Genomic DNA, 18,044 nt, shown 5'->3' on the forward strand with positions numbered 1-18,044 from the left:
TAGATTAGTGAAAATATATTAGAAATATTAGGTCTTATTTCCTCAGATGTCTGTGAGAATCTTGTTTTTTCTTTGTTCGCTTAATGGTCGGCCAGATATTTTCTAGATTCATTACTGCATGCATTTTTGTCTGAGTTTGTATTGGTGGAATTGAGGTTTCCTATTTGTGTGTTCTTTGTCTTTACTTTTATTTTGTGTGGAATATGATATGTATATGATATATGCTTTTAATAGCGCTTACCAGTAGTGATGGTGTTTTATCCACTGAATAATAATAATAATAATAATAATAATAATAATGACTATATTTGTTAGCACTTATCTAAACAAGGTTACAAAGTTCTTCACAAAATACATGGTAAAAAACAAATGCATAAAAGGTATTCAATTCATGTTTACGTACCAAATCTTAACATTTTAAAACTTATAGAGAAACCCAACAGGTCCCGTGAAGCCTACTCTCTTTTATTTTAATTATCACGGTTAGGGTCATCAATTGGGAATATTATTGATTCTCCATCTGTTGGTTGGTTTTCAAGGAACAATGGAACTGCTCGCACAACCCCTTAGCCTGCTGGTGGTATGCTGTAGTATAGTGACTGGATTTGAACTCAGGGCCTTGGTTGGAGGAGCTGTTCCCTGGCATGCCAAAATGACAACAAAAGTCTGGATAAATGCCACAGCCACCTCAGAAGGTATCCACCTTTGACTGGAGAGAGACTGCACCATCCTTAGTGAGTCTGTGTGCCCGGACTTTGCTGGTGGCCAACACGAACTGGCACTTGGCCGGGTTGACATGCAATCAGGCTGTGGTGACTTAGTCACTCGAATACACTGTGTAGGTGAGATACATGCTCTGCCCTGGAAAAAATAGGGACAAGAGTGTCATCCAGATAAAAAAAAATAAAAAAATAAAAATGAAAGGCAGGTCTCAGCAAAGTGTCCAAGATACTGACCATAGCTAGGTCAAGGCTCCAAAGGGCTGGTAGTAGAGATGTGGTGTTCCACCCCCAGGTTCGGTGGTCGTGGATGAGAAAGTGGGCTGTGTAAATTTTGGAACTGGGCAAAGAGGAGGTGGAGGAACTCATCCCTGGCTGAGATCATGCTAAACAGCCTCATGGCACCTGGTCCACTGAATGTACATGCATCGGAACAATAAGTCCCAAGCGTTAATCAAGCAGCAGCACTTGACATCCACCAACAACACATAAGCACAGAGGAAATCCATGCAAAAGAGGCTAATAGCTACTTTTTCAGTAACAAACATTGGCTTCCAAAACACAGCTCCATGCTTGTCGGCCTCCAGGGGGGGGTTGTTCCCATCAGTCAGCATGTACACCTGCAATGCAGGCAAGATGAGATGCTACTCTGCGCCCCTGTGTTGCACTTAATGCACTGCCCACAGATGGTGTCCTGTACAAACAGCAGCCTACCCACTTTGCTGATGTCCCGGAGAAACTACATGGTGAGGGGCACTTCTTAGCCTTCGGTTCAAACCTTGCATGGTAGAAAAACAGGCCAATGAATTGCTGCTATTGAATAACTGTGGCAGTGATGCCCACTGTCTCCTGGCACCAATCCAGAAGCTTGGGCTGGGTCCCACATGGCCCCTCAGCCAGTGCCCGACAGTCCTTGATGACAGTGTTGGAGCCAACATGAGTCCGCTGTTGCAGAAACAGTTAAATGAAAAAAAAGCTTATAGCTTCCCAGGAAAGCTAACATCTTCTCCATTTATTCCGATGGGTTGCTGTTGCCAATGCCAGGCAGCAAGAGAAGCCAGCAAGCCTACTCAGACTAAGAAAGTCCTTGAGCCTTCAATGTACCATATCTATCCTGTGCCTGAGGATTATCCAGCATTTTCCCCACTCTGCCTTCTGTTAACTGCTGAGGGATGCAACGGCATAATAATACTTTACTGCCGCTGGGCGCAAACTGTGCCTTTCTCTGGGCAAACCAGGCATAACTGCAATCATTGCCATGCTCGTCTCTGGAAACGTCCAGAAGAAGTTAATGTCACCAATGTAGGAGTAACTGGCGTGAAGCATCAAGCCGTTTTTTCTTTTTGCATGTACAACCCTGTGGCTGTTTATTGCGAATTTCTTTTCTGACAACAGACAAAATGGCATCATCACCACATCCATTTTTGTAACAGCCGTTACTATTGTTACCCTCCAGCTCCTTAAAGGAGCGGGTGAGAGCAAACCCATGCCAAACAAGCTTTCGTGAATCTTGTCCTTCAGAATCAGGTTTATTGCCAAGTAGGTTTACACATACATGGAATTTGTTGTGGTGAGTTTGTGCAATTTTAAATATAAAAAATAGGAAACAAAATTAAAATAAAATAGAAAATACTATAGGCAAATAAAAAATATACTATAAGCGGGAGGGATTGTGCAAAATGTCATTGTTATTTGTAGAGTGTCAATTGTCAAAGTCACAGGTAGGGACATCAGTGCAGTTCGGTTAAAGGGTCCCAGGCCTTATTGATGAGGCCAGCAGCAGTCGGGAAGAAACTGTTTTTGTGGCGTGATGTTTTGGTCCTGATGGCCCACAGCCTCCTGCCAGAGGGGAGTGGCTTAAAGAGTCCATGTCCAGGGTGGGAGGGGTCAGCCACAATCTTACCTGCATGTCTCAGAGTCCTGGGGCCATGCAGGTCCTGGAGAGAGGGCAGGTTGCAGCCGATCACCTTCTCAGCGGAGCGGAGGCCCAGTCCTTGGCAGTAGCAGCAACGTACCATACGGTGATAGATGAGGTGAGGATGGTCTTTGCTAGATGTATTGAAATTTCCAACGAGTGTTCCTGATATATAACCTTATGTATAACCTAATATATTCCCTCAAGGTTTTCCTGAATGTTGCGTTCACAAGACCAAAACAATGTTTTGTAGGGTCACAGTGACATTGACCTTTGACAATCAAATCCCATCAGTTCTTTCTTGATTCTAAGTGAATAGTTGTACCAATTTTGAAAGGATTGCCTGGAGGTGTCCCTGAGATATCACCTTTATAAGGCAAAAAGTGGATTTTGTGAGGTCACAGCAACCTTAACTTTTGAACTCCAAAATCTAATCAGTTCATATTTGAGTCCAACTGGAAGTTTGTACCAAAGTTCTTGAGATTTTGATAAGAATGGGACAGATAGATGGAGAGAAATGTGTAGGTGTCCACATATCTAGAGTATGGACTGAGTGTTAATTTCTGACCATCAGAAGACCTGTATATAATCATTATCTAGACAGCACTTTGGACCTTAATTCTACACAGACATGATTTTTATCAATGTAAGTATGGGAACCAACTAATATCAGACAGCAGGTAAACTCTGACCTTTGACCCCTACCTGAACATAATAGGTTCCCCTGTCCTGAGCATATAGCATGAGGAAGCAGAAGTCCAGATTCTGCTTAGCTCGCCATCTATGAAGAGACAAGGCGTTAACACAATGTTAATGTCTTTTCAGTACGAAAGTTGTATTTACCAACTCATGTTCATTTTCTTGAAAATCTTATTTATATACTGAATACACTAATTTCCTCTCCCTTTTCAAGTGAAGGTGATGTGATTCAATGTAAATGATCCCATCACAGCAGAAACCAATACAAATATGACATTAATGGTGTAAAGATATATCAAAGTTAACAGAACCAGCAATTATATAATTTCAAATAAATAGTGACAGAAATGGTAAATATACTTGACTCTGTCCTTGGAGTCTCCAAAGGTCTCTGTTAGGCTGTCGAAGTCGGGGTAGTAATACTGTGAAGGAGCGATGACCTCCAGTAATCCTGATTGCACATCCTTGGGAAAACTATATATAAAGAGATGATTAACTACAGAACCATATTCTCGATGAACAGACATCATCTGAAAAATATAAATGAGGTACACAGAGTGCTTTACATCATATGCGGAATAATTGAAAATAACTTTCAACACAGTTTGTACATGGTCTACTGGACTGTTGCTTTGGAATGGTAAATACACAGTTAAGTATACATTCCTTAAAAACAAGATCTTTTAAAATTATTTAAAAAAAATTTGGATCTGTCTCGTGCCTTGTATTTTATTTAAACTCAACTTTATGCAATACACAGCTTTGATTTGTATACTTGCATGAAATTGCATGACATGGGGCTAGTAGCATCTCTTTGGCTTTGGCTGTCAGACAGGGTAAAGCAGGTTTATTTGTAAACCACCTACACAGTATAAAATTATTAAATTATGGGTCCAAGACAGTGTGTAAATAATTTTAGCTTGTGAAATTATAAGACATTACTTCACTGAGTGCAAAATCATTTCAGTTTAGTGAATTATACAAAGATTTACAGAAAAAAGGCTGACCTTTAAGTAAATCTGTGCACAAGGGATTGAACATTGATATTTCACAAATTACTGAAAACACAGCACACATTTGTGACTGGACGCTTGGAGAGTGCATACTTCCGCCTATCTCACCATGTGTCAGAAAAATTCCCAGATCCACTGCAAAATTTAATGGATTCTTCCTTTCAATTCAAAGCAAGAATGCTATGTGAATATAAATACCATTTGTCAGTTTTTGTTTAACTACCACTTATGCTCGATGTAATATTTCACAAATTATTATCATTCTGAAAAGCTTAAAGATGTTTTCTGTAAACAATCTAAGATAAACAGCCATAGATTACTATGCAGGCTAGACTATTTTTAATACCTTGTCATCCCTACTGTAAAATAGTTCAGTGTTTTCTATGCTGTGGAATATGTGAATGCTAACAAAAACGCATTTTCATTTCAATAACCAGTCTCTTTCCAAGGGGCCAAAAGCCTTAAGATGCTGGCAATGTTGCATATACTTCCCAATCTCTTGTTTCCTTTTACCTCTTTACTATCACTAATAAAATGTCCTTAACAATGTATTTTAAAAATGACAAAAAGCCCTTCATCTTTACTACTTCTCATTACAACCCTTACTAAAATAAACACCACTCTCCTTTACCTAAGATATAATACTTTTGTTAACAACTCAATCAGCTCCACCTGCCTTATAAGCATGTATATATACAAACTCTACTATAGTCATTATTACAAGGTGGAAGTACAATGGTCTGTTGTCAGAAGCTATAATAACAGGGTCAAGATTTATGTTTTTGGTTAGACGTTACACATAGACTCTGCTGGAGCTTTGGTTGGGGATTTTCACATATACTTATAAATATATGAAACTCAGAGTGAGCAGGGGGAAAAGCATGAGGGGAGGCCTCACCCAGGTGTTACTTTGTGATATAGGCACTGGGCTGATGGTATTCTTTTACTTGATCAGACCTTGTTTTATGCAATGTCGTTACAACTGCTGTCACTATTCACTGACATTAGAGGACATTAAACCAATGTGAACAACAGTGATAGTAGTAGAACTGCCTCATTGGAAGCAATCTAAACACACTCACTTCTTTCTGATGTTCTCTGCTACGCTGCCCACATAGTTTGAGTCCATCTGACATGGGAGGATAAAAAAAAATGTCATTGATATTTTTATGATGTCGCTAATTAATTCAAAAAAATCCTTGAGTACTTTTGCAACAGTGAACAGATTTTGGAGGTCTTATGGGGTGAGACACCTTCATTGTGCTCATCACCCTAAGGCAAGTGCCATTCAAGTTTCATTTGATATTTGGTTGATGTAGCAACCTATCATTTCAACTTATTGTGTAGTATCATGTGTTCCGTTTCATTTTTCCCTGACTGCCAGTGGCAATAAACAAAGACACACACACACACACACACACACACACACACACACACACACACACACACACACACACACACACACACACACACACACTAGGCCATGGAGTCACAATTGTGTGGTTGTGTGTGTGAGCATTTGTGTGACCTCAGCAACAAAGACAATGATGAGAAGATCTTGGCGCTGCGAGGAAGTCAGGCTGTAGAGTAGAGAGTTGAGTGTATTGAACAGGTAACTCTGTTTATCACGCTTCACTGTAGGAATGCCCAGCACCATGGACACTGGGAGTAGACAGAGACACCCATGTATACAGGTAAGGAGAGAGAAAACAGAGCAACAATGATCAACACTCCTGTCATAGCTTCTCTGCATTGGCTCTTTGTTAAATTCAGAATAGAATTCAAAATATCTCTCTCTCTCAACTGTAAATTCTTATCTGACAGAACTCTCTCTCTTTCCATCTAGACAGCAGCATTCTACTTGGTCTTCATGTGACGGCATCATGAAATTACTTTTATGTAACATGTTCAAATAATTTTCAGATAAGGTTTTGAGAGACGCTGACTGCAAAGAGCCTCAGTAAAGGTGTGTCTTTTTATGGGTGTATTTTTGTGTTTATGTGTGACTGCTCCATACCTCCATAGCGTCCCCGACCCAGGACTATGTTAGGAATAAGGCTGTCTGAATGTTGTTTGAGGTGAGGCAAGTAGAGGTAAATGTTGGGCTGGAGGAACATCTGTCGAGCAGGAGTGCCTCTCTGCATTACTGTTTTTGGAGGAAACAGAAGAAGTATTTTGTCAGTACAAAAGCTAGTACTCAGCAGTCAAACAGGAGTAACTTTTTACTATGTTAAACTTTTAAACTAATTATGAAACTCCTTGAATAAAATAAAATTATAAAGATTGATTATCTTTATTAGTGGCAAATACAGAATTTAGACACCTTGAGTAAATGGATCATGCATTGTTACTTTTATCTTGTCTTGAGAAGTCCTGTGTCTAAATCTAGTTTTAAGAACTTATCATTTTTAGGATATGTTGGGATGAAGTGTTAGACACAGCAAAACTTAGAACAGTTCAAAGCTATTCAACACTATTCAACACTAGTTGTAGTGTTGCAAGGCTTTGTCCGATTCAGTCTTTATATTGTATGTTACCAGTGGGGGATTATCATCCCTCACAACAGTATTGTTTTCATCAAGCTTTACAAAAATTCTGGCATTGGTTTCGCAAGGCACATAATTCTTGAAGCAAAATTATCCGTTCACTGTTGGGCAAAGCGAGGCACTTTTGTAGGTACCACTTCTACCCAAAGGAAGCATCCACAGGAATATGACTTTTCACTCAGTTAGGAACAACCCCACTTATCTGTGTCTAACAAGGCCCTGAAACATTAACAATTATCATTTACTGATTTATTAGAGGAGTCAATGTGCTGCACAGAGTTTATAGCTATTGTTAAGTTTTAATTTGTCCCTAATTGGCTTTTGCTACTATAAGATTCATCTTGATGCCAACATCATCAGCCACTTCAGCCAGAAGATGTCATTCGAGACCAGGGGTGCGTTTGAATAGTCCATTTTGCTTTCGAAGGCTCCAAACTGAGTGAAATGATCTGGAACTATTTCAGTGGCCGCCTTAGTAAGACCTGTTTGAATTTTCTAAATGATAAGGAAAATAGATTCAATGCTTCCTTTCTTATCTCTTTTACAATTGATGGTTAAATGTTTCCTCGATAGATATAAAATAACGATAGACTCAGCCAATCACAGATAGACAATATATTCGTCCATTGCTAAATCCTAGTACTGGATAGCATGCCACTTATCCTTGGTGTTGTTGGTTTTGAGATCTCTCTCCAGTCTGATGCCTCTTATTGGCCTCTTATTGGCCAGCCTTGTATGCTTCCTTGCCACCTGACAAAAAGGAGCTATTTTATGACTCTTGATTCAGCGTCCTCTCTCCATTCATCCAGAGTTTAATGGCTAATGGTTTTATTGTCTTTTTGATCACAACATGATCTATACATTTGCTGATATGATGATGTCACTAATGATATTAAATATCTTCCTCGAGATTGATGTGGATCTCCGGGGGGTCAGGATCTCTCAACATGTACGAGTCTGTGCATACAAAGCAGTTATGTAGAACTACTGTTGCCACTGACACTGGTCAAACCAATTGATGATTGTTTGATTGATGATTATCAGCTGTAGTGAGTGGCTGCAAGAAATGTTTGAATCAACATTGTCTAGAGTGAGAGGGACAGAGAAAGAGATAGACAAAGCAAGATTCTGAATACTATTCTAAATTTTACATGAAGCCAATGCTGAGAAGCTAAGACAGTAATAGCACTGATCACTGTTGTGTCTCTACTACCAGTGTCCATGGTGCGGGATATTCCTACAGTGAAGTGTGATAAACAGAGTTACCTGGCTAACACACTCAAGGTTACACGCTAAGTGTTCTACAAAGTTTTTATCTTTAGCTACTGTGTGTACTGAGTGATAAAAGGACAGATTAATAGGCACACCTGTCAGACAAAAGGAGAGCAGGAGGAGCTAAATGCAGGAGCCACACATTCAGGTGAAAAAACTAAGTGTCCTTTATTGTAGGCAAAACACGAGGAAAAGGAACCTAAGACAAAAAAACAGCATTCCAAAAAACGAAGATCAAAACTCAACATGCAAGGAAACACTAGGGACGACAAACTGACAAGAGAAAGAGGAAGGGAAGCACAGAGACTTATACACACAAGGGAGGCAAGAATGATAGAACACAGGTGAAATGCATTAGGAAGGTGCAGACGATCACAAGGGCGATCACGACAACAGCATGTTCACAACAATGGGCCTCATTCACTACGACGGATAAGACGACTGAATCTCCAGTTCAGAGTTCTGTGTACTGAGTAAAGCTTCACTGAACTTTGAGGTGAACAGCTTTCTGTGTCCCACAGCCAGTTTTTACTTGCTGCAGCTCAACATACTGTTGGTTATTGTTGAGTTAAAACTCAGAACAGAAGGCAGAAATAAGAATCAAAAATCGTCTTTAAACCTGATTAACGTAGCGCAGAAGAACCAGCTGGAACCTAAGTTTCACTTTGGGTTGCCGTTCCCGGCGGAGCTATAAGATGAAGAGAGAGAAAAAAAAAAAAATCCCTGCTTCATTAAGAAAAAGTGAAAAAACCTGTTTGGACACTTGGCGTCTCAGCAGGTAGACAAAGGCAAGACGGCATTCACCTCGCGGCTTAACCACAGACGCTACTGGTATGAAAAAAAGAAAATGGACTGATTTAATTTGATTATGATATTGGAAGTGTGGTGTGGTAGTAATTTAAGTTAATGAAAATGATATAAGTTAACTCACCTTGATTACAAGTGAATATTTTTGTTTAGAGTATCAAGTTTGGTTTCTATTTTGTATGTACAGGTAAATGGATATTCTGTTATTATATATTGTGAATATTTTGTATTTGTGTCTTTAAAGGTTATCAACCTGAAAAAAAAACTCTGATTAACCCTGAAAGACAAAACTTTGAAAATTCGACAATCAATATCAAACCTCCATTGTGCACAGAAGTGGATTTAAAATCAAAAGGGAGGAGAAGAAAAGTGAGTTGTCCCGTGCATCCTTTAAAGTTAACCAGGCCGTTTTCAAGTTTGGGCAGGAGGTGAACAAAAAACTTGGAGAACTTGACAGTTACTTTTACAGTTTAAGAAAGAAATACTGCTACCAGCTTTACCACATGCAAAGTAAATAGTCCATTGCTACAGGTGGCCCTGAGAGCTCAACGCACTGCAACTTAAGAAAACACATGCAAGTGGACAAAACACAAGCAAAGTAAGAAAGCATCTTCATCAATTTCACAACACAACACAACACTTTACAGAAACGCGCAGCAAATACAGGAACTTGCAGCAAATACAGAAAACGACAATGGAAGTGTTTCCAGAGGACACCTAAAAGTGATGGACACGTCCGCTTGTTGTTGCTGCCGCAGTTTGGAGTTGTTAAAGTCGGTGTCCGTCAGTGATCTTGGAAAATTTGCTAAACTGTAAACGTTTTGGGTTTATTTTAATAAATAATAAACTTTATTACTGCAGATGTCTACTGTTAACCCTCTGAGACCCACTGGGCTTTATATGATATCAAATATCATGTTGTCTTTAGAGCGTCATGACTCCTCAATGGTCTGAGCTAGAGACGTGCCGTTTTCTCCTGTTAAACTGAATAAACAGCGCTAACAAGCAAGCCCCTGTTCGTGAGGCAATGTATTGTCCATACTGTGCAGGGACAATACAAATATTTACTATCAAAAGAGCAATTATGCCCCCTCTTCCGAGCTCTGATCTCACTGTGCGTCTCTCCGAGCGAGTGAGCGGGGGCGGAGCCCCAGGGCCAGTGTGTGTGTGCGCTATTTGGGAGCACACACACGCCCGCTCCTGGTATTTCATGATGGCCTGATACGATGATGATTTAAAAAATGAACGTGACGTTCATCGTTACGTTCACGTTAATCATATGAAAACTGATTCGTTAAGTTCACCGTTCGCGAAAAATATGCACAACACTGTACAGGGAGCCACTGCAAAGGGGCTGAAGAGCCGCATGCAGCCCCAGCGCCGCGGGTTGCAGACCCCTGTGTGGAACCGAATTTGTTTGATGTATTGGACGTTTTTGTGTCTCCTGTGGCAGCAGTGTCCATCACTTTTAGCTGTCCTCTGGCAACACTTCCGTTGTCATTTTCTGTATTTGCTGCGCATTTCTGTATTTGCAGCGCGTTTCTGTATTTGCTGTGCATTTCTGTATTTGCAGTGCGTTTCTGTGTTGTGTTGTGAAATTGATGAAGATGTTTTCTTACTTTGCTTGTGTTTTGTCCACTTGCATGTGTTTTCTTCAGTTGCAGTGCGTTGAGCTCTCAGGGCCACCGTACATTGCAGATAAAATGAAATCTATGGCGATGAGATTAAGTCAAAAAGATTTTTTTTCCATCCAGCCATGCATCTACCTGTGAAGATTGTGGAGATTAGGATGGTGTTGGTGGTGTTGCTGGTGGGGTGGGTGTTATTGGCAGCTTTGGACACATTCCTCAGCTGCTCCAGGATGCTGCTGAGATTCCTGCTGACCTGCCCTCCCAACTCCTCAGCCACCAACAGACGCTCATACAGGTTCTGTAGGTCTGGCAGCTTGATTGAACCTGGAGACAGAGAAAAAAACGTTTTGTTGAAACTATAAAACACAATTCTCAAAAAAATAAAGGGAACACATAAATCATACATCAGATCTTGATGAACGAATTATTCAAGTTAAAAATCTTTACTGATGTTCTATAATTTGTTGAAAACAAATTGATGTAACAACAGTCTATGGAAGCCAAAATCATCAACCCATTGAGGGCTGGATTCAAAGTCATACCGAAAATCAAAGAAAAAAACTGAAACCACAGGGTGATCCAACTTGCATGACTTTCATCACAGCAACTCATAATGTTACTCAGTAGTGTGTATGGCCCCTACGTGCCTGTATGCACACCCAACAATGTGTGGGCATGCTCCTGATGAGTTGGTGAAAGGTGTCTGGGGGATCTCGTCCCAGACCCGGATCAGGGCATCTGTGAGCTCCTGCACAGTCTGTGGCGGTACTTGGCGGCACCGGATGCACCGATACATAATGTCCCATAGGTTCTCAATTGGATTTGGGTCAATGGCATCAACGCCTTCATCAAGGAACTGCCTACACACTCTGGCCACATGAGGCCGGGCATTGTCCTGCTCTTGGAGGAACCCAGGGCCCACTGCAGCAGCGTAAGGTCTGACAATTGCTCTGAGGATTTCATCACGGTACGTAACAGCAGTCAAGGTACAGTTGGCTATGACATTGAGGTCTGTGCGACCCTCCAAGGATATGCCTCCCCAGACCATCACTGACTCACTTCCAAACCGGTCATGCTGGATAATGTTACAGGCAGCATAACGTTCACCACAGCTTCACCAGACTCTTTCACGTCTGTCACATGTGCTCAGTGTGAACCGGCTCTCCTCTGTGAAGAGAACGGGGCGCCAATAGTGGGCCTGCCAATTCTGGTGTTCTCTGGCAAATGCCAATCGAGCTGCACGGTGCTAGGCTGTGAGCACAGGTCCCACTAGAGGACGTTGGGCCCTTATGCCACCCTCATGGAGTCTGTTTCTGACCGTTTAGTCAGAAACATGCACACCTGTAGCCTGCTGGAGATCATTTTGAGGGGCTCTGGCAGTGCTCCTCCTGTTCCTCCTCGCACAAAGGAGTAGATACCGGTCCAGCTACTGGGTTGATGCCCTTCTACGGCCCTGTCCAGCTCTCCTTGTGTAACTTCTGGTCTCCTGGTATCTCCTCCATACTCTTGAGATTGTGCTGGGAGACACAGCAAACCTTGTGACCGCACATATGGACGTGCCGTCCTGGAGGAGCTGGACTACCTGTGCAACCTGATCGGGCTGCAGATACCGCCTCATGCTACCAGTATGCTAGTACACTAGCAGAAAACAAAACTAAAGAAGAATTCGTCAGGAAGAATAAAGAGAGAGCTGCTGTCTGTGGCCAACACATGCAAAACCATTTCCTTTTTGGGGGTTGTCTTGATATTGCTTCTCCATTGCAACTAATGCCACTTTTATTTGCACCAAAGCAGGTGAAACTGATTCATTATCACTTGTGCTTCCTAAATGGACAGATTGAAGTTTAACTGACTTGGTGTTATACTGTGATGATTAAGTGTTCTCGTTATTTTTTTGAGCAGTGTAGTGTTGCTGAGGTAGAAGCCTAGAGAAGTGTAAAAAACTCCAAGCATCATCTCAAATTTGCTGGTTTTCAGATCCAAACTATCCTACCTCAGCTGATTTAGTTTTATTACACTTCAACTTTCATCAGCACCTAAACATCAAAATAAATGTCTCATCTCTTAAATTTGAACTACTTTCAGTCCTTACGTACATGTCAAGTGACATTTGTATCGATAAACAATAGACAAACAAATTAACTACTTACATTTTTAAACTAGAAATTTTAAATCGCCTACAATGATGTCATTTCAACCATTTACAACTGCGTTTAGCTCGTACACATTGATTCTCCAGATGACACTTTCAACTTTTTTAGTTGCTTCAATTTACACTACCACGCAGAATATTTGACATAGAAAAAAATCCTTCCTCCCAAGTTATATTACATTACTTTTCACATATATTTTGTGGCATTAACTCACAGGCATTAGAATATATTTGAGGACTGTTGAGTAGACTTTATTGAACTCTTCAAACTGTTTTTTTTGTAGTGTTTTTTTATCCATTGGTATCTGTTGTGCTAAAAGATCCAACCCTTCTGATTTTATTCTGCTTTTCCAGTTGAGAAGTATTGTTTTCTTGGGGATGGATAGGCCTACTAGTAGGACTTAACCTGCATCGTGATCAGCTGATTGTGGGCGTTCCTACATATCCAATCAGGTGTGGCGCGGTCTCTTTCAGCCAATCATTCAGCAGCTGTCAAACTTTAAAAATCCCTTCTCCTCTCTTCTGCAGTCAGCTGTCATTCAGTGACTCGCATAACGCAAGCTTTCGCTCACCTTATTTCACATCGGTTTCATCTCGATGTCGGACTCTGACAATGATTATCCCCAAGAGGTTCGGACCCAGTTCAACAAGCGACTTGTGCCAAAGCCCCTCCCGAAGACAAGTATCACATCGTACTTCTTAACACTCCTGCAACCACTTTAGCTTTAGATAATATTCTGACGACCACTCTGCAGTCCCCGGTCCTCACTGTGCAGAACATTGACACTCGTCTAAAACCCTCAAACGCCGCAGCCGCGCTTATTGCTCAGCGAACATCAGCGCGCGCCTCCCCGATGCAACCAGGCATAGGTCACTCAGCGGCCCAGCTCCGGCTGAATGTGGCCACACACACCTCAGTGATATTCCGCACAGCTCAAATCAGAGTATTACAAGGCAAAAAACATATTCCAGTCAGCCTCATTTCGCCATCCCAGAGTGCGATAAAGCGCCAATACGGCGAATTAATCTCTGCCGCACTCAGAGAGTGCGTTCCGCGTCCAAACAGAGACCGTAGATCGGCAGTTCCTCGTGCTTCAGCATTAACCACAACACAATTTGCTTCGTCTACCCCGGGAGAGTCAACAACTCGACGCTATCTGTCGTATTCAGCGATCTAATCTGAGACATGGAAGCAACGTATTCTTTCAGAATCACAAAACCGCGCCGTGTATAAAGCATGCAATACACACCTGAATTGGCCCGAATTACATCTCCCCTAATTGAGTACGCGTACGCGTGCACGTGATGGCTGTCTCGCATATCCTGAGTCCATTTGGAGCGTCAGTTGTGCACGTCCTCAGAAATTAACGCTACGCGAACGCCAGATGCAATATGCACTTGAACGGCAGGGGTAGTGTAGCAGAAGGTGGGGAAGCTCACTTTGTGTGTCTTGTGGTGTAAGATCAGTGGGCCAATCCGGCGGAGCAAATAATCAAAACGTCCTGGCGGACATTATAAAATACTGGGTGTGAATCTCCATCAATTGTCGCATCGGTGAACGATAGAAACATACTCGCTTGTCACGGCGTACTTGATTGATGGGCCTTACAGACCATCTACGTGGCGCCGCTGTCTCTTTTCTGCTGTAATCTTAAAATTAACAAAACAGTAATCTCCTAGAGCGTCACATGCTTATTGTTTACGTCATGCAATTCCAGAAGTCCTACTCGGTCTGATTTCTCCGGTGTGCCCTCCAGTGGTATCCTCCGGTAACACGCGTAGTACGTCGGCAAGTATGCGAACAACATTTCAAGTGTCATATTGATCCCCCTCATGTCCTCAGCGCACCGACAGGCGTCAGGCGCATCATTCAACAAGTTTACAATTTGAAATCAACGAACTTGGAAGTTCGTACATTCCAACAGCTAGTTCTTAACAGCCACAAGACTCTCATCTCGGTCAGTCTCTCCAGGCGCTCGATCCCATCCCGGATCCTACATATTCAGGAGACAAGCGATGATTTCCTACCTCTCTGCCGGCCCTGTATCTCTCTCTAACTACGAGGCATAATCAGACCTAGGCGGTCGACAAAGCAAATAAATGAATAAGCTCGCAGGCCAAGGTGCTTGGCTTCCTAAAGCAGACATAACTGACAATTTCATAATATATCCTCTGGCGACGGTGGGAATTATGCGCCTGACTTCAGGTGCAGAGCACCAAAGAGCTGCCAAATTCTCAACCAATTTCTGCGATGGTTGCTAGGGTTACCTGTTTAACGGGTAAATACATGAATCTATGTCGCTCCGCTCATTTTAACACTGTGAGCGTCACGTCTCGTGTTGTACTGAGCACAAAATGTTGAGTCTTTTTTTTTCATGATGTTAAATGCAGATTCATAAACTCTGGAGCGAATTCAAACAACATTAGGTTACTTCATGTTCTGATCAGGTCCTGATAACTAGTGATGAGTGTTTATTATAAAACACAGTGTACCAACACCAGCAGAGGACATGGCTCCCCAAATCATCACTGACTGTGGAAACTTCCCACTGGACTTCAAGCAACTTGGATTCTGTGCCTCTCTACTCTTCCTCCAGACTCTGGGACCTTGATTTCCAAATGAAATGCAAAATTTACTTTCATCTGAAAAGAGGACTTTGGACCACTGAGCAACAGTCCAGTCCTTTTTCTCCTTAGCCCAGGTAACACGCTTCTGATGTTGTCTCTGGTTCAGGAGTGGCTTGACACGAGGAGTGGCTTGACACGAGGAATCTGACAGTTGTAGCCCATGTCCTGGATACGTCTGTGCGTGGTGGCTCTTGATGCACTGACTCCAGCCTCAGTCCACTCCTTGTGAATCTCCCCCAAATTCTTGAATGGCCGTTGCTTCACAATCCTCTCAAGGCTGCGGTTATCCCTGTTGCGTGTGCACCTTTTTCTACCACACTTTTTCCTTCCACTCAACTTTCTATGAATATGCTTGGATACAGCACTGTGTGAACAGCCAGCGTCTTTAGCAATGACCTTTTGTGGCTTACCCTCCTTGTGTCTTCTGGACAACTGTCAAGTCAGCAGTCTTCCCCATGATTGTGTAGCCTACTGAAGCAGCCTTAGAGACCATTTAAAGGCTCAGGAAACCTTTGCAGGTGTTTTGAGTTAATTAGCTGATTAGAGTGGGCCATTGTGAGTCTACAATATTGAACTTTTTCACAATATTCAAATTTTCTGAGATACTGAATTTTGGGTTTTCATTAGGTGTAAGCCATAATCATCAAAATTAAAAGAAATAAACATTTGAAATATTTCACTCTGTGTGTAATGAATCTATATAATATGAGTGTCACTTTTTGAATTATCGAAATAAACGAACTTTTCTGTGTGTGTGTGTGTGTGTGTGTGTGTGTGTGTGTGTGTGTGTGTGTGTGTGTGTGTGTGAGAAATAATTATTGTCTGATCAGTAGCCTGTTGAAGCAATAGTTTTGAATACTGAAGCAGGTGCTACAAATAAAATAAAAAAGGTATTATCTGAGTTACTCTGAACAGGGTGTGTTATCAGAGACTGAGTTTAATAACTTTTGAGTGACTCCAATTTGGACGGTTTTTTGTGTGAAACATGGGTAAAAAGCAACAACCACATCAATATAACTGATGTTGCTATAAATGTTATAGAAAAGACAGGCTGAAAAGATTGGAAGTGAATATTTTTAAATACCCAGGTGTCATTTTAGATTCTAAACTAAAGTTTGAGCATGAGGAAAATGTCCACGACAATCAGAACAAACCTGAATTGTTTTCGTTTGATAAGGCCATGCATAACTGTCGAAGCTTCTCAAATGTATGTGTACCCTATGATTTTTCACTCCCAAACCATATAGCTAATGCACCAGAGACCAACCAAATGTCAGTTGTCAAATTCTTAATTAATATATTTTGATTTGGACACTTTTAACGCTTCAGGAAAACCTGACGTCATCAGTGAGGCTATTTAAAAAATATATTGGTAATAGCTCCAACCGTTGAAATTATTGATTCCTGTGGTGAAGGTATTGTAATGTTAGATGAGGTCTCCAAAGCTGCAATGCCACAATTTCATGCCCATCTAAGACCACGTGTCTCAGGCCAAAAGAAGCATCAGAGCTCCATATAGTCTTCCGACTCTTCAATCCACAAATTGGCAGCATGAGGTTCCATCAGTGGAATTCGTGGCTGAGCTTCAACGCATTTAACCTTTAACATGCTTCACGTACAGCAGTGGTCGCCAAGCCGTCGATCGCGATCTACCGGTCGATCTCCCAGTCTTCACTGTCGATCCCCGAACTCTCTGGACTCACTGGCTGTCGTCGCGCCGCAGATCAGCTGTGTGTCGGTTGTCTGTTTTTCACACGCGCTGTGTGTCCGCTACTGGCGGCGGAGTTACAGGTTTATCTCCTGCATTTCCTTCAAGAACAAGTTGGTTTATGCAGCCGACAGGTACACTGGTGACTTACCTTCATCACGGTGGATCGATTTAATCCAAGTAAACGACACAAAACAGACGAAAGCCAGCAGACATATAAACCTCAGGGAGGAAACCCTCATCTCCTCTCTCACTGACAGTCCCTCCGTTTTACTGCGGCGTTTTGTGAGCAGGTGATGTGCGCAGGTAGAGGTGTCGTTAGAGCAGTGATTCTCAAACCTTTTCTGTCATGCCCCACTTTGGAGCTCGAATAGTTTTCATGCCCCACCCGCTCCCCTGCCCCAACAAAATTAATTAAATTATAATCATTTTGTTACAACGATGATAAAGCTCAACCAAAAAGAACACATGCATGTGACTGGGGTGTAATGTTTCTAAGTGTCTTCTTAATTTGTTGGGTCTCATACTGTCAGCTGCCAGAGTTGTCAGATCTAAAATACACACTGGTCTCTCCTCATGTCCTCCTTCATTCACTGTGAACCCAAGAGCAAGACAGGCTTCATCGTACTTTCTTTTCAACTTGGTTTTTGAACACTGTGTCTTGTTTGTCACTGACCGGCTGCTTCACGGGAACGAGCTCTGATCTCACTGTGTGTCTCTCTGAGCGAATGAGTGGGGGCGGGGGGGGGCGGAGCCCCGGGGCCTGTGTGTGTGCGCTGTCTGGGGGCGCACACACGTTCGCCCGCTCCTGGTATTTCATGCTGGCCTGATACGATGATGATTTAACAAATTAACGTGAACGTGAGTTTACTGTTCGCGAAAAATATGCGCGACATGCACAACACTCTACAGGAGCCGCTGCAGAGCCGCTGCAGAGCCGCTGCAGAGCCGCGG

At 42.1% G+C, this 18,044-nt stretch overlaps 1 protein-coding gene across 1 annotated transcript in view; it reads right to left on the reverse strand.

The window, feature by feature from the left end:
- The window catches only part of LOC118112749 (alpha-1,3-mannosyl-glycoprotein 4-beta-N-acetylglucosaminyltransferase B), a 34,928-nt gene extending 17,538 nt beyond the window's left edge, over positions 1-17,390 (reverse strand). Inside the window, exons 1-7 of the mRNA XM_035162285.1 lie at positions 17,242-17,390; positions 10,738-10,926; positions 6,364-6,492; positions 5,875-6,008; positions 5,429-5,475; positions 3,694-3,807; positions 3,340-3,415 (exon numbers count right to left, since the gene is read on the reverse strand). Coding sequence (XP_035018176.1) covers positions 3,340-3,415; positions 3,694-3,807; positions 5,429-5,475; positions 5,875-6,008; positions 6,364-6,492; positions 10,738-10,926; positions 17,242-17,332 — 780 coding nt within the window. The 5' untranslated portion in view covers positions 17,333-17,390. The remainder of the gene's footprint in view (positions 1-3,339; positions 3,416-3,693; positions 3,808-5,428; positions 5,476-5,874; positions 6,009-6,363; positions 6,493-10,737; positions 10,927-17,241) is intronic.
- Between the last annotated feature and the right edge of the window lie 654 nt (positions 17,391-18,044).

The sequence above is a fragment of the Hippoglossus stenolepis genome, chromosome 7, assembly GCF_022539355.2.
Source record: "Hippoglossus stenolepis isolate QCI-W04-F060 chromosome 7, HSTE1.2, whole genome shotgun sequence".
NCBI lineage: Eukaryota > Metazoa > Chordata > Actinopteri > Pleuronectiformes > Pleuronectidae > Hippoglossus > Hippoglossus stenolepis.